The 26,784-nt window shown below is 40.4% G+C and overlaps 1 protein-coding gene across 1 annotated transcript in view; it reads right to left on the bottom strand.

The window, feature by feature from the left end:
• The window catches only part of TUBGCP3 (tubulin gamma complex component 3), a 48,441-nt gene extending 27,276 nt beyond the window's left edge, over nt 1-21,165 (bottom strand). The window contains exons 1-6 of the mRNA XM_058045270.1: nt 20,959-21,165; nt 10,510-10,617; nt 8,678-8,745; nt 6,090-6,167; nt 5,240-5,457; nt 1,589-1,761 (exon numbers count right to left, since the gene is read on the bottom strand). Coding sequence (XP_057901253.1) covers nt 1,589-1,761; nt 5,240-5,457; nt 6,090-6,167; nt 8,678-8,745; nt 10,510-10,617; nt 20,959-21,034 — 721 coding nt within the window. The 5' untranslated portion in view covers nt 21,035-21,165. The remainder of the gene's footprint in view (nt 1-1,588; nt 1,762-5,239; nt 5,458-6,089; nt 6,168-8,677; nt 8,746-10,509; nt 10,618-20,958) is intronic.
• Nucleotides 21,166-26,784: the final 5,619 nt, after the last annotated feature.

Consider the following 26,784-nt stretch of genomic DNA (forward strand, 5'->3'; position numbering starts at 1 on the left):
ATTACAGGAATTTAATATTCATAGAAATGTATCATCTTGACAATAGACTTTATATTCTGAATGCAGTCCTACTTCCATTTCTACACCAGCAAGTGAATACATTTAAGACAACTGTCAGTCCTTATACCCATCCCACACAGGAACCAAAATCACAGCTGCTGGCTGACTCAACAGAAGAAGTATTGCTTTTTATAGCAATCAGTATAATATATTAAGAGGCAGTGCTAGATTTTATCTTTTTCTATTTCTCTTTCCTATGCTTTTTCCTACTCCTTTTTCTACTTTTTCTTTTTTCTATTTTTGTATATATTAAATCTATTGCATACATAAAACACATATTTACATTATACAAATATAATGTATATATCTGTATAAATATGTGTTTATGTATAATGCACATATTCTTCTTGCATACAACAGTCTTGTTAATTAGGTTCTAAATGTCAAATATTGCCCTCAGATACACCAGTACAACTCTGATCTATAAGCCACTGCTTTGTACACTGCTGCTCAAAGATGCAGAGGCTGGCAGACAGGCCATATTATAGTTCCTTAATATCCACACTTACTTGAAGAGAAGTTAAAAACAACCAAAAACAAAACACCACAAACAAAAGCCTGCATCTCTTATCTTCCTTTGTCAGAGAATAATGGTGCTATGGGATGACAACATCTGCCATCAGCTCACTTATTCAGAACTTACTTTTACAGTAAGAGTTGCCACAGAGATCACCTGTTAAACAATTCCTCCTCAGTTGCACTTGTGTAAATTCAGAATAGATCCTCTAGACATCAGTTTCAGGTTTACACACACTTAATCGTGGATGTAAATTAGCAATATTAGGAATTTAGGAAGAAATTCTTTACTGTGAGGGCTGATAAGGCACTGGAACAGGTTGCCCAGAGAAGGTGTGGATGCCCCATCCCTGGAAGTGTTCAAAGATACTCTGGAAGGTTCTTGAACAACCTGATCTAGTGGAAGGTGTCCCTGTCCACAGCAGGAGAGTTGGAACAAGATCATCTTTAAGGTACCTTCCAACTCAAACCATTCTGTGATTTCATGAGTCTATATTAATATTTTTTTTTATTTTATTGACAATATTTTATGTCACTTGTTCTAAATACAACCACTGTAAAGAGTATGCTAATCTAAAGAAGAAAGTATATTCCAGTTCACATTTCCAAGTTCTGAAAGACACAGAACCACAAACAGATAAGAATTTCAACAAGTTCTGTTTACTGAGCTCTCTGACTCAAAAAACAGTAGCATCTTCTGATCATCAAAAGAATGATCATTGCTCACATATCACAATCACTTAACGATGACAAACACTGGAATGAACTCAGTATTTTAAGAGGACCAGAACACAATCCAACTAACCAGTGCAAAAAGAAATTAACAACCAGCCAAAGAGACTGTGGTCAAATACACTAGTCTTGCATATTTGCTTCTATCCTTCTATTAAGCCCATTCTAGAAAAACACCCTTCAAAAAATCAACATGCTATGATCCCAAAATAAAAGACAATGGAGGATATAGATAACAACTGTAAAAAACCTTCTCTTTAACAAATACATCTTTGCTCACCACTTGTGTCCCCTTCTCGCCTGGACCTCGGCACAGCACGAGAGACAGCATTTGGGAAGCCTTTTGAGGTAGTGCTTTGTAAGGAAGGCTGGCTTGCAGTCAAAGTCCATGCAAGACGTGAACCCAGCTGCTGACGGAGGCAATCTCCAACACCTGCAGCTTGATAGGATTGTCTACAAGGATAAAAGGGAAAAACACCTTTAATTTTATACCCATTTTATACCCATTTCATAGAGTGGAGTGACATAAATTTCGAAAGATGCCCCAAGTTTTTTGCAGATGTTTTGTTGGGGAGGGGTAGTGGTGATTTAATAACAGAACCTTAAAAAAGGGTAGAGAACACAAAAGCAATTTATTTTTTCCTGTAAGCCTACATTTTCAAAAAAAGCCCCCAACTGTAGAAAAGGGAAGTGTAAGTTTGACATACGTGATTTTATATCAAAGATTAACTGTGATGAAATGCGTAATTATACTGAAATAGGTTAAAAGTGAAGGTACTATAAACATAATAAACATAGTCATAGTAGAGGAACCTAAATATTTAAGTTTTGTTATTAACTGAAGATGTAGTTACACGTCAAAGAACTAAAAGAAAATAGAGAAAGAGAAGAAAGCTCATTTTTCAGCTACTCTACTCTTTCAGATAGTTTGTATCAAGTGCCTGAAGATGTTATCAAGGAAGGACTATCCAGGCAAGTTCCAATTTCACCTCCTTTCAAACTTGTCAATTTTTTTCACAAAGAAAGTCTTAACCGTGAAAAAACATCACATTGGCCAAGCTCCAGTTGTCCAGGACCTCCCTGGTTAGCCAGGGCTGATTACATGATGGCCAGGATCTTGGTGAGCCATCCAGTCCCACACACTTGTGAGCATCTAAGTGGGTCAACAGGTCCCTAGATTACAGTAGAACCACCCTGCTCCCTGTCCACACCTGCCAGCCCAGGAGGCCACCTATCCTGAGAACAACTGGCCTCAGGGCTGAAGACTGAGCTCTGCTGTGTTTAGCACTAGTAAGGCCTCGGAGTACAGCATTGAATTTTGGCTGTTCAAAAGAATATAACTCTAGAAAAAAAGAAAAATGGGTATAAAGAGAAGTTCAGGAGGAATTAAACTTATAGAAAGCTTTAATTTGGGTTCTTCAACTCAGACTACAAGACTAAAAAGCACAGTGAAATTGCAATAAAATGGAACAGTATGAGCAGGTCAGAACAAGAATATGCCAGAAAGAGGGTAGGTTCTGCTGATATTTTTAAGCAAGGAGATATAAGAAATAACCTCACTGACATATCTTTCTACATTGTATCAGTATTATACAATGATTGAGGCTAGAAGTGACCTCTGGAGATCACCTCCTACAAGCCCTCTGATCAAAGCAGATCAACTACAGAAGGCTAGCTGGTACACTGCTCAAGTCATATTTTTAATATTTTCAAGCACAGAGACTACAAAACCTCTCTGGGCAACCCATGTCAGTGTTTCACAATATGCCCCTACTCAAACATACATCTCCATCTTAATGCAAAAATGTGGGTTTTTTTCCTTTTTGATTATCTGTGATTCACAACTCACATATTTTGCCAGTTACTACTTGTTCTTTCCCTGACCCAAAAGAGTCTGGCTCGGTCTTCTTATGCCCCTTGTAATACCATTACATAGGTAAGATGTAATCAGGACTTTTCTTCTCCAGGCTGAACAACTCCAGGTCTGACAGCTTTCCCTTACATGACAGATGCCTCAACCCCTTAAATAGTTTTGGGCTTCTTTCCCCAGACTCCTTCTTCCAGCCTGTCTACATCTTTTCTTTGTACTATAACTGGACCCAGCATTTCAGATGTCCTCATCAGTACTGAGCAGTGAGAAGTTTTATTTCCTTCACCCTTCTGGTGATGTCCCTTCACAACATAGCCAAGGAGGCTCTTAGCCTTCTTCACCACACGTTGCACACTCATCTTCAACTTGGTGCCTACCAGGAATCCCAGGACATTTTCTGCAAAGCTGCTTTGCAATCAGTCAGCACACAGTATGTACTGATGCATGGAATTATTCCTTCCCAGGTACAGGACTCTGAACTTCAGCAGGTTGCTGTGAGCCTGTTTCTGGAGCCCACTGAATCCCTCTGAGAAGCAGGTTAACAACCTCCTTTAACAACCACTCCTCCCAGCTTTGTATCATCTGCAAAGATGCCAAAGACTCACTCTGTGCCATCAGGTGGGATGAAGGATGCAGCTTCTGGTTATACCATTAGGGACTGGGTTCCAAGTGGACTTTGTGCCACTGATGATAATCCTTTTGAGTCTAGCAGGTTCAGCTCACCTCACTGTCACATTACCTAGTCCATATTTTATTAAGCCTGTCAATAAGGCTGTCACAGGTAGACAGCATTAAAAGTCTTAGTAAGGCTGAAATAAGCAACCATGAGCAACCAAAGGCATGCTTTCCCCTTGTTCACCAAATCAGTCATCTCATCATAGAAAGCTGTAAGACTGGTCAAGCATGCCTTTCTGAATTCTGTGCTGACTGCTCCTAGTCCCCCCCTTCTTGTCCATCACATGTCTGGACATGCTTTCAGAACAACAAGGACTTTCCCAAGGGTCTCAGTGTCCTGCACTGACTTGACCAGCACAAAGGCAAAGCAAGCACCAAGTACCTCCACTTTTTCAATATCTGCCACCTAAGTCCATGCCCCTTGAACAGGGGCCCGTGTTTTCTCTAGCCTTCCTTAACTGCTTATGTAGTTGCAGAAATAGCTGCTGTTTCCCTTCATGCACCTTGACAGATGAACCTCTAGGTCAGTTTAGGATTTCATTGCAGCCACTCTGCCCCTGGATGCTCCTTTGCACCTGGCCCTGCTTCCATCTTTTGTACACTTGTTTATATCTGAGTTATGTCAGAAACAACTTGTTTCTCCATGTAGGGCTTCTGCCACTTTTAATTCCTCCTTGCCCATTTCTTTCTGAAGCTTGCAGGAGGTGATCCTTGAATACAAACCTTCATTCTAGTCCAGCAGTGAACCAGATGATCATTGTAGCCCCCTTCAAACAGAAATATCCTATTCTGTTCTCTCCTTAATCCCCCTTTTCTCCAGGGCAGCCTCTCAGGGAATCTTTCCAAGAAGATCCCACAAGAGCTCCATGTCTCCTACCCTGAAGTCCAGGGATGAAATACTGCTTTTTACCATGCTTCCACTTCCAGAATGCTGAACTACATCATCTTATCACTCCTGCAGTACTTGTATTTGTAAAGCCTGTTAATAACAATAAAATTCAGTTCTGTCAGCACTAATTCCATAATATGAATTTAATAATTCCTGTCAAACACACTCTACTAAAAAAATATGTCTTCAACTCAAAAAAAGCTTTGATCCTTTCTGAAAATTCATCTTGTGATTTCATGTTTGTTTCACAACTCTTGGGGGCGGGAAAGAAAATTAGGAGACAAGAAGATAGTGATTTAAAATGGACACATTTGGACAGCCATTTATGGCTTCATATGATCATATGCCAGCACCTGATATTCTGAACTGTTCAGCTCAGAACTTAGTTTCTTTTCACCTAAAGTGGAATTTCCATTTCCAATGGCATACAAAAACAGAGGATGAAGGAAAGAAAAAATGCAAGTCTTCTCCAAACCTATCTGCAAGGTGAAATTTACCCTGGAATGAGTGACTGTGGAGTTGGAGTTGGCCCATTTAGGGCATAGAGGCTGATGCTGCTGATCCCACTGCTCCCCATGCTGCAGGAACTCTGGGCAGACTGAGCACTGCGGTCCTGGTAATTCAATGGAAGGGTCTGAGGCCTGGCATAGTAATAAGGGGTTGAGTGAGCATCCCGTGGCAATGCTTGAGCAAAAAGCGTGGGATAACTTGACACCTGAAAAGAAAAGGATTTGAAAAGGGAGGAATAAAAAAAAAAAAAAAAAAAAAAAAAAAAGATGTGGGAATTGCTTTAAGTTACATCTTCAGTTAATAGAAGTATAATATCAACAACACAAGAAATATTTGAAGACCGTGTTTGCACAAAGAAAAATTTGCTGATGCAATTATCATGACAAAAAAGTGCCTTACAGTGAACAACAGTACTTTAGCAACACAACTTCTTTTTGCCTGCAAATCATCATTAGCAAGAGCTGCAAAAAGCACTTTGGTGCCAGCAGCGCTGCAACTGCATTTTGCTTTCCCTACTCCATTTAAAACTCATTATCACATGAGCAGACATCACACCACCAAGCAGAAAGTAAACATAAAAACCACCCTTCTAATACACTCACAGCTTCAGTTACACATGTTGGACAGCTCATATTTTTACATTTATGTAGTGTAAGAAAACTACACCAAATATTACAGATACTTAACAAGTGTTTTCTCCCTTTCAGCCTCACATACAGATATCATGAAAACAACCCTGAGATATTGCTCAAGTCTGGATAAAGATTCTTGAAGATGTCTAAAATAAGTGACACACATTTCCTATTTCTCAGAAGCAACAAAAATATCCTCACCTACCTTGTTAGACTGTTTACGTGGATCTTCACTAAGGCTAAGCAGGAGGTAGAGTATTGACCATTTGTTTTTCAAAATGCCCTTCAAAGAAAAATGAAGACAAACATAAATAAGTTCAACTCTTGATAAGAACAAAAGTCTTCTTAATTATCCAACCATGCATGTAAATAAACTTTCCAGATAAATATGACTAACTCAGAGCCACATTTTTTGAATAAATTGGGAATGTGCAGTGCAGCCTCTGTATTGCTAATTTTATGAATTTTTCCACTGTGTTCAAATCATGAATTCTCACCTGCTCTGAGATCAGCAAGCAGGCTGAATTTAAAATTCATAGCTACTAAGAATGAGGTTTATACAGAGTTGAACTGTTACCAGCATTCCCACACACTCTCACCACTTAAAACATCTCAGATGCAGCCATTAATTTAACCTAAATGTGAAAAAGGAAAACTCTTAGTGAAGTTCTAAGCAAGGAACTACCTTTTCTCCTTTCTCCTCCCCACTCTCCTTTACAGGGAGGCCTTGAAAGTGAGGGTTTTGATTTCTGTTACTTTAAATGCCATTTAAGAGAGCTACCAATTTTTTAATAACTTAAGACAGAGATATTGTTAATATGAAACTTGAGGAATACACAATATAGTCTTTAGCAAACAGACACACAGACTTTTAGAATAAGACTGTCTGCAGTTTTAGATCTCAGCAGAAGGCTGCCCAACCTCAGCTAAAGTCCAAGCTACTTTAAAATGAAAGCAAGCACTAAAATGATTTATTTTAAATATGCATGTTCCTAGATATGCTACTCCATAGTTCTATGACACTAACACTCGCACCTGAATTTACCAGGGACATAGAACCTTATGATGGACATTAGGCTGAGTCAAAGCAACTTCTACAAATTCCCTCACAAAATTGATCAGTCTATGATCTGCAACACTGAGCAATGCTGAATATAAAGCAAACTTGAGTCATATCAAGATTCAACACAGACTCCATCTCTTATGAAGCAACATAATTTACTAAAGCTCTACATTTTTATATAAAAGGAGACATTCTATATTATTATGTAGAGCACACTTCTATTATCTTCTGCTTTAATCTCAAGAACAAACAACAAGTAGAGATACTGCATCTGCTGCAAGTAACTAATACTGCAACTGATAAACAAGTGGTGAAGAAGGAGCAGCAAATGCTTCTTCTACTGGCCAGGACAGAATAAATCCAAGTGCTTCAAGAAAAGTAGTTTGCTCAACTGGCAGGCTGCCATAAAAATAAGCACTGACCTCCTTTCCTGTTTGGAGTAATAGATGAAACAAAGTTAAAACAGATTCACCTGCACTTTTTTCCCCCTCCCAACTGCTTTCAAGAAAAATGTTGGAAGAAGAGCCTAATTGATTCAGAAAACATATATCCCTTTAAGCCCTTCCCTATGCTCATAGGAAAAGGAAATGATTGTACACCATTAGTAATAAACCTAACAGCAGATTGAATAATAATTGGTTGTGTGAATTTTAAAAAAGCCATTATACTATTTCACATACACAAGATGCTAGCAGAGGCAAAAAAAAGGTTAGAAGAATCTTAAATGTTTGAGGAGGAAGTAAAATACAAGGAGATAGCTTGCATTAGATTCAGAAGAATAAGCAAACATATAACACAGGCAAGGCATTTTGTTCCAAAGATTAGTCATCATGCTCTGCATCACTTTGCTTGTCAAATGGCAATGCAGTACATGAGCTACAGACACGTTACACAAAGTCTGAATTAAGAGCTGTCTGCAAATCAGTGCTCTGCTGTACAAAGCAGCGCAATTAATACATAAACCTACAGGATGCTGAAACCAGGACAACTTACTCAGTAACGAGTCCAAACACTAACAAAGTAAAGGGTGAGTCAAGTATGGAAGAGGGGAGGAAGAGAACCAAGTTCTGTCTAGTCATACTCCCCACAGAATACCTTTTTTGTAATCTTAATCTTAGCATTATCATGTTAAAGGTTTTCCACACACTAACATCTTTAGTGAGAATATTGGCATGCAGTGTTCTTTGATTAACACTGGTGTTAGAGCCATCCAAGTCAGCAAGCACTTAACCTTCAACATTAAAAGACCTGGAGCACTTAAACATTCAAATGCGTGAGAATATTAGATTAGTAAAATCAATACACTGGAAGGCATTTCTGTAAAACAAATTATGAGAAAATTCATCAATTTTATAAAAATATAAAATGATCCCTTTATTTTTATAGAGTCCCTTTCTTCATATGAAGTACCTCTTCACATAACTTGAATCAAATACTAAAAACAGAGCTAGGGTTGAGAGGCATCTCTAGAAGTTGCCTGGTCCAAACCCCCAGTTCAAAGCTGGGTCATCTACAGCAGGTTGCCCATGACTGTGTCCAGTCAGGTTTTGATTTGTCTCTAAGGATGAAGACTCCACAACTTTCCAAGGCAAGCTGTTCAAATATTTAACCATCCTCCCAGAAAAAAATACTAGTTCATGACCTGAGCACTCTCCAAAACAACTCCAACATGAGAAGAATGCTTATGAGTGCTTTCAGTTTCTTTACTCTTTACACATTTATTAAACTACCTGTGAACCGAGCTTTCTGTAGAGTTCTGAAAACAAAGCAGCATCTGCTTCCCTTCTTTGTCGCACAACTATTAAAAAAGAAAAAGTAGATTAAAAATTTGAAAGACGTGTAACAGTCATGTCTTAACATATACTTGAGGTAAATTATAAAATGCATCCAAGAAAGCTTCATGATGCTGGACTGTTTCATTGTATTTACTTAAACACTGTTTTCACCTTATCTGCATTCCAGCCCTAAGCATTCTTGCAATGCAAGTGATCAATACAAGTACCTGCTTTTCTTAACCCAATGAAACTATACATTTTTTGTCCTGGTAAAGTCTAGTCTGCCATTCAGTAGATTTAGGGACCTAAGGGACTGAAGACACAATTGAAAGTAGATAATCATTAAAGAATGTTATAAAAACTACATGTAATTGCTCCAAAACTAGAGTGTAATTGTTTCTATTTTAGGCAATAAAATCAAGGATAAAAGTAGTAATGCCATTTACTGCAAGTCAGGCAGAATTCCAGGGTCACACAACTCTCATGTATTACAAAAAAAAATAAATCAATGCCAGTTACAGAAGTACCTTCTCAGAGGAGACACATCTTCCAACTAAGATTTCTTAAAAAGCTGTGTTGCATCAGAAAGAGTCATGTTCAAAGAAAACCAGGACAAAGACATCTGAAGAAACTTCAGTGATAAGAAAAATAGCTATTAAGTGTTAGAAATGTTAATTAGCATCAAATGTCACTGGTAAGTACACTTTGCCAAGAAAGGCATTACTTGTATGGTACCTCCAAAATAAATGTAAAGTTGGAAGGACATATATCCAGCTGAAGTTTGGGACGAGGATGAGGAAGACAGTCCTCTTCAGAAAACTGGCAACAGGCCCAAGGAATACATGCTGTGCTGTCTACAAAGTAGCCAAAGTATGGCAGAAAGGATATATTGTAGACTTCAGTGTTTTGGAGTCGTAGCTAGAGGAATTCTAAAGGGCTTATTTGTCTGTCAGCAAGCCACGGAAGCTCTGCATTAGCAAACAATACACGTGGACCTTAAACCAGTTATAACCACTGACGTCAGTTATCCTAATTCAATCTCTGAATATTCAAAGCTCAAATATCAAGTTTTCATTTCATTAGTACAATTCAAGTAATTGTTTCTGGACATGCTACTGCATAGCAGAATCTGCTGAAAGCAGTATTTGGCTTTTCAAGAAGAATTCATCAGATTCCCTTTGGATACACACAGTGCAACATGTGACTCAGAGCAGCAGAGAGCACAATGGAATGGAAATGCAACATCCCTTAAAGTCATGGTCTGATTTTGTTTTTAAGAAGGTGGTGGTAGAAAACTTGTAGAGAAACTGAAGGCAAGTCAGGTAAGTCACAAACCATTCCATCCCAGGATGCTCATTCAGCAAGTTTCACACAGGTGCTCATGAAGTTAATTGTGCCAACATGCAATATTCCTGAAGTGCACATCTCAAAAATATCAGTCTTTTAGTCTTCTAAGAAGAACTATGAATTCATAATTTCCGAGTACTATTAAGGTGAATGGAGCGCAGTATTAATTGTTCTTTGTCTTCACAATGGCTAAGATACAAAGCAGCAAGGAAAGTTTAAGTTGAGCATTCAGAAAAATCTGAGCTGTAAATACAAATAGCCACTCAGGAATATTTACTAGGAAATTAATGGCATTTACATCATGAGATTTTCAGGAAGAAAGCATTAATAATAGATTAGATAACTATCTGTGAGGCAGAGCTGTCCCCTTTTCAGAGAAATAACCTGATTAACTTCAAAAAGAACTTTGTGTTTCTAAGAAAGGAACAAGATGCACTTACGTTCTTTCTTGATTTTCTCCGCTACAAGAAATTCATCACGCTCAACAGTGGGAGCAAAATTGCTTCCAATAACTCTCACGGCATACTGAAACTGTTGGGCTGCATCAGCTGAAAGAAAAAGAAAATTCTCTCAGTTAAGTAGAATGCTACAGTTCTATTAAAACTAATTTTTAAAAAAGTGAGACATGAGATTACATTGCTATGTCTGAAAGCAGCAAAAATATACCCGGCTTAGATCTGATAACGTTGTGCTGCAGTTCTCAGGCCCACTTCTAACCAGAGGGCAGGATAGCACAGTTTATCACAGTATTAATGTGATATTTCAAACACACTCACCTGTACACACTCCACAAATAACTGCATCAAACTTTGTGAGTAAGCCCTTCCTATTCTGAGCTGAAAGAGACACTTAGGTCTACCCAGTTACTCGAGAGCATGTGCACATTAACTGGCTCTGCCCCTCCCATGGACAGAAATGCTGTGGGACCTGGCACACAGACACACAGTTCAGCTCACACACCACAGCAATACACTCATGTTCATCACCTACCCGTGGATCTTCACTCAGATATCCACAACAGTGCTTTTACCAGTTTGCATCTTGGTTTGGTTTTGTTTAAAACAGTTTGAATGGCTTCCCCATTTGGTTCAAAGCCAGCTCAGATATATCAGCATCACATCCCCATGAATAATGTGTATACTAACACAGAGGTCACAAATCAGTGACCTCCTTCCACTGCTTCTTCCTAATGCAGTAATTCTGGTTTTAATCTTGTTAAACAGCACTGTTTGAGTGCAAGTATCTTGCTTTCTGGGAAAACTAAGAGTCTGGTAACACCAAGATAGGGCCAGGTCAGTGTTAATGCTTCTACAGCATAATCATATTCCTGTTTATCAACCTGAAAATCAAACAATAAGCCTACAGACATGTCAAGTGCCCTCATAAAACGTCAGACAGATTTTTAATCCTTATCTAGAAACAACTGTAATAACACAAGAAAATATCCAAGCGTGCTTGCCACACTTGAATCTTTTTACTTGGGGAAAGAAACCCATCTAAGCAATGCTGGATATTGTCTGTTCTGTACATAACAATCATGTGTGCAAATGCATCACAGCTGCCTGTGTTTTATATAGCCAGTTGAGCAATCAGCTCTCAGGGAAAACTGCCAAGTAATGCAGCAAAGGTTCAGCCAAGGATGCTGGTCAGGACAAATATGTACAAAAGGAACAGAAAAATGAAATAAGGTAAAGGACCACTAGATTAGAATATTTTAAGCATTTGTCATCTCTTAACTAATATCTGCAATTAGAAAAAAATCACCTTGGAGATACTAGGAGTCAAATATTGATTAAATGCATTAAAATCTTCAAAAATTTATGGAAAGAGGTTTGAAATTTGAAAATCACAATGTGCTAGATTGTGTTTGAATGCTCCACATTGTTCCTGTATGTCCATTTTATACTGTCATGTACTACAAATGTCATCCACTGGTCCAACTCCATCAGAATATAACTAGAACAGCAAGCATTAACCAATTCACACAAAGAAATACCTCACACAACCAGGAAAACAGTCTGCTCAGACAAAATCATTAACATTGAACAGTATTTGACAATATTGGCCTACAGAAGGAACAAGAGTATTGTTCTATTGTCAGAGAAGAAAATGCCACTATTACTGTACGGCCACAAATGTCTATGACAAATGCCTCCTCTACTGTTAGACTAAGCAACCTTTCAACTGCATTAAGGTTTTGAAAATACAAATAGAAAAATTTAATAGTCCAGCTACCAATGAACTAGGTGTGAAGAGTTAAGCATGAGGAAGCATTTCTGTGTAATTCTAAAGTTTAATGCATGTCATAACAGAACCCAAGATTTCAAAAAGTATTCTGCATAGCAAATTAAAGCCAAATACTGGCACTAAGTTATCCCAAACAGCATATGTTCCATTAATTCCTCAACTATGTACTTGGCAGCAGATAGGAAAGGGGCAAGCTTTTCCTGTAATGGGGAACTTTTAAGGAAAATCTGTTACATCCTGTAACAACCTTCTATTTCAACACCAACTACAGCAAGACTAGTTAAAGCACTGAAACTTTGTACAGCCTTTTCCATACTGCCCTAAAAAGGCATCTGAGAAAGATCTCTAAATGAAAGACTATAATTCCATCCAAAAAATCCTGGTTTTTAACCTGTTGCACTACTGAAAACATGGAAAATTATCTGTTCTTCATACATTGCTGATTTGCATCAGCAATTCAACAGCTTTGTAGCAAGACTGGTTTTTTATTTTATTTAATTCAGATTTTCATGTTTTATTCATATCAAGTCCAGCTTCCTTTTTACAAACTAAATTCCCTGCTGTGGGTGTTTCTTCAGCAGATTATTTCTCATAAATTCATAAAATAACTTCAGTACCTAAAATGATTAAACATAACTAAATGCAGATGTGTCAGTATAATAAAATTTCACACAGCTTATAACTAACAGGCACATCTAATTGCTTCCCTCCTCAAAGAATCATCATTATGACAGCAGACACACTTTAAATATACAGCCATCTATCTATTTGAACATCCTTCATCAGAAAATGATTACAGCATGACTCTGTTACATAACAGCAAGCTCAATATATCTGATGCAGCTGTCTGAAGGCTAAAGGGGTAGAACGACATTGATCACTGATTTCCAGAGGTCTGATCAGAGCAGACAGAGTCAGGCACTTCTCCTCAGACTAGATCCCTTAAGGAATACACACAAAATTAATGACTCTGATAAGCAGCAGTTCTCACAGCTGAACAGAGAACTGTCACTTGTGAATCACAAGAAAAAATATGAAAATTTAAAAACTGTCTCCTCTGAACAAAAGCAACCCATCAATCCTACAAAGATCTATATTCCACACAGCCATTCAAACTTTCCTACAATGCAGTATTAGAAGTGAATTACTTCAAAAGCCAGGTAACAGCACTTTAAAGCTGAATACAAGTGTAGCACATGAAAAAAAATACACAGAAGCAATGCACAGAAAGAGTCTGGTTGTAAAGAAAGCAAGGAGAAATTGGACTAAAGATAAAATTTAAAGATAAAATTTGTTCACAAGACAAAGAGATAATTAGCCAATTATTACTTGCAAGAAGGCAGCATTTCAGAGGACGTGCTGAAATTCAGCAAGATTTTGCTATAAAGAAGCTTCTAGCATTACCTATAATTCTAGGGAAGTGAATTGAAATTCACTTTATACTCTTAAATATTTCTTTAAATAAGGTTGGTTATTGGTCAATTAAGTTTCCAAAAGTGGGCAGGGAGAAATCCTGAAAAATCTAAGTAGTAATTGAAACTGTTTTTCCAAATCATTGTGAGAAATTGTTTCCTGAAAAGAAGACACTTGGTTATTTAAATACATATAGAAACAATTTCTAAACTATAGGATCATGCTAAACAAAGTTTAGCTAAACCATTTTCTTTCTTTCTTGAATGACTTCAAAGATTAGCAAACTCTCCAGTCAGCTGTCCATGATCCCAGACAACCATTTTCCTTAAACACAAATACAAAATTATTGTGAAACAATTACACTCTAAACTGCATTCAGTGCTGTAGGAATAGCGCCGGCCAGGGAAAAATTATTGCTGCAAACTACTTCAGATACAGATGCTGCCAAAAAACACATATGAAAGAAAAAAAAACTCCAAACAACAAATTTCTTTCCTCTAACAGTGTTTGTTGCAAAATTAAGCCAGGAAGAAAAGCTGTAAAACTTCTCACCTTCTCAGACATACCATGAGTACATAGGATGTTTGCCAAGACAGCACTGCTGCTCTATCTCCTCTGTTTTACTCATATCAGATGTTCTACATTACTATGAAGTATTACCTGGAGGGAAGGGCAATTGCATTAACACTGCATATAATGATAAATTAGAAGACTAATCTGAAATGCCATTAGCACTACTATTTTGTTCTTCAGGAGAATCTACATGCATTGTGAGCAAAACTGCTTGTTCCTGTAGAAAACACTGGGTTTGAAATGCGCAGTTCTTGGCCCAGCCTGGTTATGACATGCAAGGTGCTGCACTGGCTTGAGGCAACCCCAGGCACAACTGCAGACAGGCAGAACACATTGAGAAGGACTTGGGAGTTCTCATGGATGAAAAGCTGGACATGAGGCAGCAACGTGTGCTTGCAGCCCAGAAGGCCTGATACCCATCTTGGCTTGCATCAGAAGAAAGGTGGCCAGGAGGTCAAGGGAGGTGATTCTCTCCTTTACTGTGGCCTCATGAGACCCCACCTGCAGTGCTGCATCCAGCTCTGGGGTGCCCAGCACAAAAAGACTTGGACCTGTTAAGAGCAGCTCCTCTGGAGGCCACAAAGATGCTCAGAGGGCTGCAGCACCTCTCGTGTGAAGCCAGGCTGAGAGAGCTGGGGTTGTTCAGCCTGGAGAAGAGAAAGCTCTGTGCAGAGACATTACTGTGGCCTTCCAGTACTTAAAGGGGGTTATAAAAGAGAGGGAGAGCAAATTCTTACATAGGCAGATAGAAATAGGACAAGGAGGAGAAACAATTGTAAAATAAAAAAGGAGACATTTAAACACCATGCTAGGTAGAAATTCTTTACAGTGAGGATGGTGAGACACTACAGCAGATGGCAAGAGAAGTTGTGGATGTCCTGTCCTGGAAGTGCTCAAGGCCATGTTGGATGGGTTTTGAGCAACCTGATATAGCAGAAGGTGACCCATCCAATAGCAGCAGGGTTGGAACTAGATAGCCTTTAGGATACCTTCCAAATGAAGCCTTTCTATGACTCTATGAAGTATTAAGGAAAAAAAATTAATTTTACATCAGTCTTCTGATTTAGTCAATTATCTTAAACTTCTCTTCTGTTGATGAAAAATTTTAGTTGAAGTATTTTAATATTATTGTTAATATTTTGATGCACAGCATAGGAAACAAATATTTTTAAATTCTGTTAATATGGCTGGCTCTTGTTGCCTTGCTAGTAAACAGATCTGAGTACTGTCCCACTGGACTATCAACAACTCTGTCATAATCTTTTCAGAACTTTTCCTCACTGGGAATTTTTGCCACTTTTGCCAACTCCCACCTGCTCTGTTATTAGCATAGGTAAAACTCCCTCCATATCACACTTCGAATGAACTCTATGCTTTTCCCTAGGCTTTAATTTTAACATCTATTCCAATAATTCAAAGTTTCAAACACCAAAATCAAACAGCACTAACAAAACTGCCCCTGACACTCTGGAGATGAAATTGAGGCCACAGTATGGACTTCAGGTAGCAAACTGCTCCCCAAAGACTGAAATGCTACTTTACTTTCTAGAGCATGCACACCTCCAACAGTACTTTGGCACACAAAATCTTCTTAGCTTTCAAACTCAAATAGATTTAGCTTGAATATTTACAGCAATTCCATTTGTTTCCATTGGAGGCACTATGAGTTCTTAGAGTTTTAAGATTACCAGAAGGTTTGTGAAAGACAGCTAAGAACAAGAAATTCTTTGTCAGGACTAAAACCACTGTCCAAAGACAGGCGTGTGACCCTGTATAATTGCTGGAGCACACAAACACAGGGGAGGAAAAGAAAATTATAGAAACTACTGCACAGGTAAGCAAGCTCCCTGCAAGATCAGGTGTAAGTATAAAAATGAGTGGATAGCCTGGCAGAACACAGAAGGTAATATAAAGCCAGCGCAGTAATTCTTAGACACTATGAGAACATGTGAAGAGAGAGGTCAGCAGCAGCTCCACCTGCAGGGGCAGAGACCCCAAACTAATCCCAGTATGACTGCAGAACCACAGCACCACACAAAGCTTTACACCCCCGTGAGGTCTGGCTAGAGCACAGCAACAGAAAGCTTTCCAACAGTAGCTTTAGGGAAAGAAAAGTTCAGGTAGATAATTTAAAAAAAACCAAAACTGACAGACACCTAAACAGTTCTTCCACACAACTCAGTAGACATTGTAATGAATTTCTCAGACGCAGAGCTGTTTGCAAAAAAGTAAATCCCAGTAACTAGGCCTATGCAGCTGAGTGGTTCTGGAAACAAAGCAAGCCCTCCACTTAGGGGATGATCCCAAAAGGGAGAAGAAAGAGAAGATGGCTCCACCACTGAGAGCCTGAAGTCATAGTCCATCAAACCACAAATTCACTTCAACATTAATCTTTAACTAGCAGAAAAGGTGGAAGCCTTCTAAGGCCATCACAGGCAGAAACAAAAAATTCCTTGATGAGAGTTTATGGAAGACTTCAGGCAGGGGATTGCACAATGTAGACTTGGAAGGAGAGTAAGCCCACCTCAGCCTTAAGTGAACAATTACCACACAAACATTATATAAACAGAGCCCTTCATCTCCTCCTCCAGCTGCAGCTTCCTCACAAACATAACAACACACAAGTGCTGAGAAGGAACAAAGGGAGAACAAAAATTCTCAAGTAGAAACTCAGGGAATGCACAGGCAGGAACAACCATTAAATCATCAAACATCAATTCCTTCATTATTTAACAATTAAATTTCACTCAATTTCATCAGCATCTTGTACTCCACATTCACAGCAGGTTAACTACACAAATGGTCTAAGATGGATGTTTTCAGCTCCTTGTCTTGAATTGTTAGTAGAGATTTCTCTACTAAATTTAAAGATCTTCCAAGTATCTAATGTTTTTGCCGCTGAACTCTGTAGGAGTACTTGAACATCATAAATTACTTTCCAAAGACTAAACTGATAACACTTGCAAAGTTTGCTTCAAAAAAGAGAATGTGCATATGCAAAGCAGCCTAACTTGACCATACACAAGGAGCAGAGAAGCTGCACAGTAACCACACACTAATACATTACTTCAAATTTATCCTGTGCTGAAAGGAACAGGAATTACACTGAAAAACAGCAAGATGCTAAACAGCTTGTCCAGTGGGTTCCTTACCGCCTTCAGATACATGCACCTTCCTCAACACAGAGGATACTAGTGCTAACAAAATTACCTCATTGTCTTTTATGTATTCCTTGGACATAGATATCAAGGGGGTTGGGGAAAAAAACACTACACAGGTTTCATGACTGAGACTTTCACAGAATTTTTGATTTATCAATCTTTATGCATTTGAAGTCTATAGCTGAGCTAACACATGTACTTCAGTTGACTGCTCCAAGGGAAATCCTGTCTCAAAGGCTGAGGTTTCAGTGCTAGCATTCCTCCTAACAAAGGAATAGAGAGCAGGGTAAGAACAGGCTTCCCATCTGTCACATGCATAAAAACATGGGTGATAAATGTGGCAGACAACCCAGGTTTTTTTTAGCTGTCACTTCAAAGAAGTCCTCAGATAATCCTCAAGTGTGCAGACGAGCAGACTACAGGTTGCACACAGAAACTTACTGTGCTTTTGGCCAAGATTTCCACTTTCATTAGTCAAACACAGAAAGGATTATAGTTACATTATCAGGATTCCAACACACATAAACAGGTTCAACATTTTAAAAACAATAAAAATACCCAGATCTCTTCCATGTTTTTGCACATACTGCTTGTAAATAAAATTATTATTCCAGTCAGGAGATACAGAGAGGTATCGAGGCTATGACTTCAAAAAACAGCTAGATAATAAGTTACTACAAGTGAGCCATCTCACCTCAATACTCATACTTCAGTTGATACTCACGCTCTTTTTAACTTTTCAAAGTATCACAGACCTAGATAACACTAAGAAATAAGCTTAGATTGAGTTTAGATTAGATTCCAAATATAAAAAAGAGTCATGAAGAAAACAGGACTAGATATTATAAAAATAATGTCCCTGAAAATGTATCCACTATAGCAATATAATTTATTTTCCCATTTTCTTAAAATTTGTTTTTGGAAATAGAACTAGTAATTAATACAATAATTTGAGATTTCTGGTAGCAAATGTTTGAAATACTCTTAAACAAGAACATACACCAATTGTATCAGAAAAAAAAGTTCCCAAAGAATGCTAAAGGCAAGAAAGAGCTTTAAAAATAGAGCTAGAAGACTGCCTTAGAATTGTAGCCTGATGTGAAATACCCTTTAAAATACAGTTAACGCACTTCCTAAAAGAAACATGTGGTAATAGAAGAACACAAGAAGAATTAAACAGTCTAGAAGCTACTGCTGATTTGGTGGAGATAGGAGGAGAAATTTGCCATATCCTGATAAAATCTTACAACAGGAATTCTGACACAGAAATACTATAGATTCTGGAAAAAAATACTGCCTTACAGAAGACTTAAAAATGCAATGGAGAAGGAAAAGATTTTGAAAAACAAAACACAGCAATCAATAGCTTTGATCATTGAATTATTCGGGTTGAAAAATACCCTTAATATCTTAGAGTTACATGGAGTGTTTTCTGTGAAGGAGTCCCTACTCAATAGTTCAGGGAAGACAAAGATTCCCATTTCCTACCAACTTTACCAAGGTTCTCAGATGAACCACAGAATCACAAAATGGTTTGGGCAGGATGGGACCTTCAAAGACCATCTAGTCCACTTCTCCTGACATGGGCAGGGACATCTTTCACTTGATCAGGTTGTTCAAAACCCCATTCAGTCTGGTCTTGAACACTTCCAGGGATGGGATTCCCAGCTCCTCTGGGCAACCTGTTCCAGTGCTTCACAACCCCAACTGTAAAAACTTCCTTCTCTGTGTCCACTCTAAACATACTCTGTAATTGTTTAAAGCCATTACCCCTTGTTCTATCACTTTAGCCTTGGTAAAACATGCCTTTCTTATAAGCCCTCTCTAAGGACTGAAAGGCCACAGCGAGATCTCTGAGCAGAGCCTTCTCCAGGCTCAACAACCCCAGACCTGCTTTGGAGGAGAGGTGCTCCATTCCTCTCACCATTTCCATGCCCTCCTCTGGACCTGCTCTAACACATCCACATCCTTTCAGAACTGGGGACCCCAGAGCTGCATACAGCACTGCAGATGGGGTCTCACAAAAGCAGAGCAGTGAGGGGAGAATCACTGCTCTCTACCTGCTCTCCTTGCTTCTTTTCAAGGAGCTCAGAATATGCTGCCCTTACAGGGTGCACATTACTGCCTTATGCCCAATTTTTCATCCACTCCCCACATCCTTCCCTGCAGGACTGCACTCAATCCACTCATCCCCCACTCTCTACAGATATTGGGGATTGCCCTGACCCAGGGGAGAACCTTGAGGTTCACACAGATGTGTTCATCAAGCCTGTCACGGTCTCTCTGCATGGCACTCCCTGCCCTCAGCACATCACCCGCACTGCTCAGCTTGGTGTCATCTGCAAACCTTCCAAAGGCACTCTCAAGCCCACTGTCTATGTTATTAATAAAGATATTGATCACTGTCAATCCCAATACAGACCTCTGAGGGACACCACTTCCTACTGGTCTTCATTTTGACATTGAGACAGTGACTACAACTCTTTGGATGTGGCCATGCTGCCAGTTTCAGTTTCTCATTCACCAAACAGTTCATCCATTAAACCCACAGCTCTCCAACTGAGAGACAAAGATGGGGTGTGACACCACGACATGCTGTCTGCAACACATGGAAACAAAGTCTGAGAAACAGACAATATATATATATACACACCTTGTTACACACTTTCTAGATTTCTAAGATAGCAATAATCCACATGTAGGCCATGTTCTAATAATTTTTTACAACAAGTAATGCTCAAAAGTCTTAGTTACTATCCTGGAAATATCTAAAGGCATTTGTCAGAAGAAAGGGGCATGAAGAGAGGAAAGAATAAGGGACTTAACAGCCATTACAAGTAAGAGAGAAAGTCGTCTCTCATACAAGAAAAAAGATGCATTAAGAGCTTCTGCATGAGTTTCCCTAGTGAGCCATGCTGATAAACAGAGCAACTTAAAAAGGAGACTCAGCAGATGCACGCCTTCCTTTCCACCCCTCCGACTACCTACTAAAAACAGTCTTCGCCTTGACTGCAAGGGAGAAACTTACGCAAACAGACAAGAGATTCATTCCCCTGCTGGAGGCTCACAGCAGCACCAAGGCACCGAGGACCTGTAGCGGACCTGGCGCACGTCAATGGCTCCACTCGAGCGGGCACCGGCGGGAGGCGGAGGATCCTCAGCCCGCACACGGAGCCCCCGATCGCCCAAACACCCGGGCACCGCTGTCCCGCTCCCCGAAGAGGAGAGCGCCTTCACGGGCCGGCCGAACGCCCTGGGGGAGCCGGAGGAGGAGGGCAGGGAGCCGTGTCCGGCCGCCTCCCGCCGCAGGGCTCCGGCTCGCAGGGCCGCTGCCGTGCCCGGCCGGCCCCTCGGCACTGCCCGGGCTGCCGCCCCCGGGCCGGGAGGCCGCCGACGCTCCCTGCCGAGGGGCCCGGCACCTCTCCAGCCCTGCCGGGGCAGCCCCCGCGGGCTCCGAGCGCTGCCGGCGGGGGAATGGCGGGGGGACGCCGTTACCTTCGCTCTTGCCCAGGATGCGGCAGCACAGGCTCTGCAGCAGAACGTTGGGCGATTTTTGGTCCGGAGTCGCCATCGCCGCGCTGGAGGCAGAAGGCGGCGCGGGGGCCGGGAGCGGGCGGCAGAGCCGGAGCACGGCGGAGGGAAGGAGGGGGCCGAGGACGCGCCGCCCGGTCGGCAGCGCAGGGAGCCGGCGGCACCTCCCGCTCCCGCCTACGGCGCCATTTTCACGGGACCCGCCGAAAGCCGCAGCCGCGGCCGCGCACCCACCCACAATGCCCCGCGCGGCGGTTCCGGGGCAGGCACCGCCCCCGCGGGCAGGCCCGGGGCGGGAGCGGCACCGGCACCGGCACCTCCGTGCTCGGGAACGGGAACGGCACCGGTACCGGCACCTCCGTGCTCGGGAACGGCTCCCAGCCAGCCCCAGGGTCTCTCAAATCGTGTTCCATCAACGCACGCATTCACTGCAACACAGCTCTTCTACCGAGTGCAGGAGGTGGAGGCCTCCGCACGCCATGGCGGGCAGGAGCGGAAAAGTCCTTGATGGAGTGCTGACAGAGGGCTTCAGACGTGGGGCTGCACAATGCAAACACGGATGCCGAGTAATTCTCTTGCCAAAGCAGGTTCTTTCACCCGGTGTGCTAGAGGCCAGTACATACACAGAGTCGAGGTATTTTTGATTTAGTTACGGCTGAAAGGGGTGCTGGGTGGCAGATTCACAAAGCCAGCATCCCAACTATCAAAGCTGTTTACTATTTATACATTTTAGTAAGCAAAGGAATTAGTGTTTATTGGCTACAAGTTACATAGTTCTCTTCTTCATTAATATTCTATCTTCTATTAATGATTCCATTGCTTCTCATGCTTAGTCCACATTCTCAGTCTTTCTCTTCAGTCAGTGGCTGTGAGTTGGGTCACAATCTCATCCTGCCAGAATTACCTTTTAACCCAGTCAGAGCTGATTTCAGCACAGCTCCTGAGTTATCTTTGTTATTTACTTCTTGGAAGTTCTGCTAGATGTCCTTGTGACATCCAAATTCTGCATTCTTTGTGCCCACCATCAGTGGTAAATCCTTCATCCCAAGTTTTGTTAACCTCCCCCTGGTCTGAGATCATTGAAACTTATCAAGCCCTAAACCTTAACAAAGCAATTCTTCCAACAACTAATTTGTCTTTCTGACACCTGGACATCACTAACAGCTTTTTAGTTGCTCTATGTTTCACAGATTAAATCTCCTTTTCTTGTTGTTTAGGCTTAAAAGTATACAAATATCAAACATCGGAGGACATACTTTCTTCAGAAACATTTACATATTCCACAGTTTGCAACAATTCCACATTAGCTGTAAATGCTACGTACAGACATCCTCACAAGTGCTGAAAAGGAGCACAGCCAAGGAGAACAAAAATTCTGAAGTACAAACTGAGGGAATGTACAAACTGAGGTGGGAGCAACCATTAGATTGTTGAAACTCAAGTTGTTTTGTTATTTACCCATTAAATTTTGCCCAATTACATCACTACCTTATATTTTACATTCAAAGCGGGCTAACTACACAAATGGTTTGAGATGCAGATTCTCACCTTGTTAGGAATTTTTACTAGAAAGTTCCTAACTAAATTTGAAGATCTCACAGGTATCTAAGGCTTTTTCCCCCAAACTCCATAGGAGTAATTGAACACAGTGAATTACTCATGGGCAGGTCAGGTTCACTTACTGCCCCCAGAGAAGAGCAGGCCCTGGGGTGGCTGCACTTCTGTGATTTCCTGCCCTGGGGATCAAGGCTCATTTGTGGCTTTTCCACACAAAGTGATGATAAAGCAGGGTGGGTCTAGAAAAATGTGTTAGGATGCTGCACCCATGTGAGCATGTCCTGCTGTGCCGTGCAGCTGGCTGTCCTCAGTCCCTGCAGAGGACCTGGGCCCTGGCTGTGGGGCAGTGTGGGGACCAGGGACAGCACAGTCACAGCTGGTCTTTGCTGCTGCCTGGGACCTGCTCTGTCACCATGATACTTTCTGAAAAATCCCTTTGTTAGCGTTCAAAAACACATAATCACGGAGCGATTATATGCGGTGCTTTTTATTAAGAGCTCTGGGAATCGGGGTATATTCAACCCAAATCTGACTCCGACCATACATCCGAAATGATCATGTTTTATACTCTATCGTTACATAACTTTCATGTTAATTATTAAACTTATATTGTTCTATTGTATACATAAATTTAGCCCCTCTCTGAATGTCCAACATAGTTTCTCACTATTCTTCTTATGGTTATATAATAATTACATTTAATTACTAAACAATCATCACATCTAACAATTATATAATTTATCATTCTGCTTACGCAGGTGCAGTTGATCTGGGAAAGCACAAAGCCTAACATTTTAGATTCTATCTTTAACTTTTTCCAGGGTTCCACTATCACCTTTGCCAGGATTTTTCCCCTGAGAAGCCTCAGAGAAGAAATGTAAATAATTATCTGATTGTTCTGGAATGTGGTCTGGAAATTGTTTACCAACATGTGCATCTTTGATTAGTTCCATGTGAATTGTTTTAACTTAATAACCAATCACAGCCAGCTGTGTCAGACTCTGAATCTGGCACAGGTTTTTATTATTCATTCTTGTCTGGCCTTCTGATGTCTCTCTTTCTTGAGTATAGTTTTAGTATAGTAATGTAATGTAATGTAATGTAATGTAATATAATATAATATAATATAATATAATATAATATAATATAATATAATATAATATAATATAATATAATATAATATAATATAATATAATATAATATAATATAATATAATCCTTCTGGAAACTTGGAGTCAGATTCTTATCTCTCACCTTGTCCTGGGGACCCTCACAACACCATAACAATTGGTGACCACGCTGCTCCTCAGGCTTGTCACCCCTAGCACAGACTCTGATGTTACCAGGTGTCTGAGTTCCATCTCTTCAGTAAATTCATGCTGTGTCCAGCCCAAAATACATGCCTAGGAAATAGTTATCACCCTTGTGCTGCTGGAGTCCTGCATAACCTGTACGGGGTGATTGGAAATGCTGTAGCAGCAGCAGCCAGGTGGGCTGGTGCACTGCTGGCCATGGACAAATTCATTCCTGCTGTGCAGCACATGGTTTTCTGCAGCCCCAGTTGGCTTCATTGTCTCCACAGCCACAATTTTGTTTGTATGCTTTCTACAGGCACGTACACATGGCCTTTCATTATGGGAACATTACAGACGTAAACATCAGCTCATTGCTAGCATTACTGCTAGAAACAAATCACAGTGGCAAGCCAAGAACTGAAACATTGAGGATGTATGGCAAGTCATTGCTTGGAATATTCTAGTAGAAACCTTCATAGTCTCATCACTCACACTATAACTCTTCAGTTCTTCCTGATACATTCTTTAGATTCTTTTACTTTTTTTTTTTTTGAGAAGTAAAATAGGACCCCAAACTAATAACTTTATCCCATGTAAATATGGGTTGTAAGCTCAATTTTCAATAGTTCTGAAATAAAGACTTCAAAGATGTTGTGAGCTTTATTTTTTTTTTGTACTGAACAGCAGAAGAGTCTCTGTTCCATTTTTCTGCCCAAAGCAAACACAGTTGTGCTACAAAGGGCTGGTGACTCACCACTGCTGCTAGTCACTTCAGATTTAGATTCCACCGTGGAAGGTGTTAATCTAGCAAGCAGCAAATATGGTTCTCACATGAGGCAAAAAAATAACTTTGGCAATTATATCTGGAAGTGGTATTCCTTTATAAAACCTTAACATTCCAAGGGAATCCAGTCACTCACAAATATCCTGTTACTGCTTTTAAGTGGATATTACTTACTGGTCACACTAGTTCATTTTAACTGAGGCAATTGTGCCACTGGTCTGAAATCAGAACACATTACAGAGCAGCACAGTGAGAATGTGCCATTGAAATGGGTGCACTCAGGCCTCCAGCAAGCAGCAGTACAAACACAAACCTAAGCTTTTCAACTTCAGCACAACCACATGCTGTGTTGTGCTTCTGAAGTGGTGTGACAGCCAACCATTCTGTTACATTACTGACAATGTATTCTCTCATTTCTAGTCTCTTTTGCCTAAGGAAATGAGGCTTAATGCAGTTATTCTGTATGTCAGTGCCTCCTCATAGCTCCTGGATCTCATCATCAAGTTTAAACAAATTCAGCAAAGGGATAGAGTTCTTAAGGATATTAGTAAAACTTGACGGCATTCAGCAGCTGGGAGTACTAAGGCCTAAGTCAGTCCCCCCTTGAAAAGAAATGTAAGAGCTTACTTCTCTCTGCTGTGTTTGCCCTTGGCAAAGCAGCTGATTGTTGTGCACACACCTGGGCAGGCAGACACATCCTAGCTCTGAGCCACCTACAGTGCCAGCTCTGCTTGCCCAGCCTGATGGATGGATGGATGGTTTAAGAACTGAAGGGACAGAGAACTCTGGAAATAATGTGGAAAGTAGTCAGAAAGAGACAAGAGGGATGGAAAATGGAGAGAAACTAAGCTTCATTAGTGTCATTCCTCACAGACCTCCTTGCTTTTTTTTGTAATGGAAAGAATGAATCCTAAAATCCTGTTTAGAAATGCTAATTCTGACAAAGCAGGTTGCTAGCACATGCAGCTTGTTGTGGTTTTACCAACTCTGGTACAAGTATGATTGCTTAAATCAGCTTAAAAAATCTCATTACCAATGAGAAAGAAAAAAATATAAACTATTTTCTTACTATATAGCTATAAGCTTGGTGCACCTTGCTGCTTGGTCTCTCAGCATTGTTAAAAAAAGTTATTGCGGCTCAGATTTCTCACAGTACAGAATGTTCATCAGTTAGCAGAGTTAGATGTGTGCTTTTAAAATTATGATAGTGTCTTACAAGAAAATCAGCTCATCCTTAGAAGGTTAAGGGGACTTGTGTTTCAGATCTGCTACTTAAAGATCATATTTCTGATAGTAAATAGCTTTATAATGAAAGAACATGTAATGAGATCCAGCAGGAGGTGGAAGCTGAAGCTTGCCAAAGTAAGGCTAGAAACAAATGACAGTTTTAATTCAATAAGGATATTCACTCACTAGAGATAGATGTTTAAAAGCATGGCACTTTATTCATATCTGAAACATTTTAAATCACCCTTCTAATCCAGGCTTAGTGACCAGATATGAACTGACATGGGAGGTACTGAGTTGCAGTTCCATTCTGCGCAAGATCAGTCTGTAGGGTATCATTGTCCCTTTTAATCTAAAATCATCTAAATCTAATCAATAGTACTAAGCAAAAAAATCTTATCCTTACAAAAAACCTGAAGGTTAATTGTGCTGGTTTTGTGAACTCTTCTTTGGTTATGCCTACAGGGCGCAATACCTTAGACACCTCTTGCTGTTCATGGGGCACACCGAAAGCAGTAGGGAATAATTTTTTACACCTCCAGCATTTCAATGTGCTGGACAGACTTTTTTATGTGTCATGTAGCCAATGTTAAGAATTAGAGTGGCTGGAAATAGGGATGGATTCTGTGTGTGCCTTAGTTAGCATATGGCAGCCCTGGAAGTACAGCAGCTGGGCCTCTCCTGGCTCCAGCACCGCGTGGCTTCTGCCCCTAAGCATGTATTTTCCACACAGGCAATCTCATAATGGCCTAGAGCCCTGCTATGCTGAGTCTGCAGCATCGAAAGGGTATTAAACAGATCTCATTTTTGAAAGGCCATATGTTTTAGGATGATGTTCTGTGACTCAGTTTCAGATGCATGTCCCTGTGCACAAGTGGGGCTCAGATGAAGAGAGCGTTTAATCCAGTTTAACCCTCCTGCTCATGTT

Source organism: Melospiza georgiana, chromosome 2 (genome assembly GCF_028018845.1).
Source record: "Melospiza georgiana isolate bMelGeo1 chromosome 2, bMelGeo1.pri, whole genome shotgun sequence".
Classification (NCBI taxonomy): domain Eukaryota; kingdom Metazoa; phylum Chordata; class Aves; order Passeriformes; family Passerellidae; genus Melospiza; species Melospiza georgiana.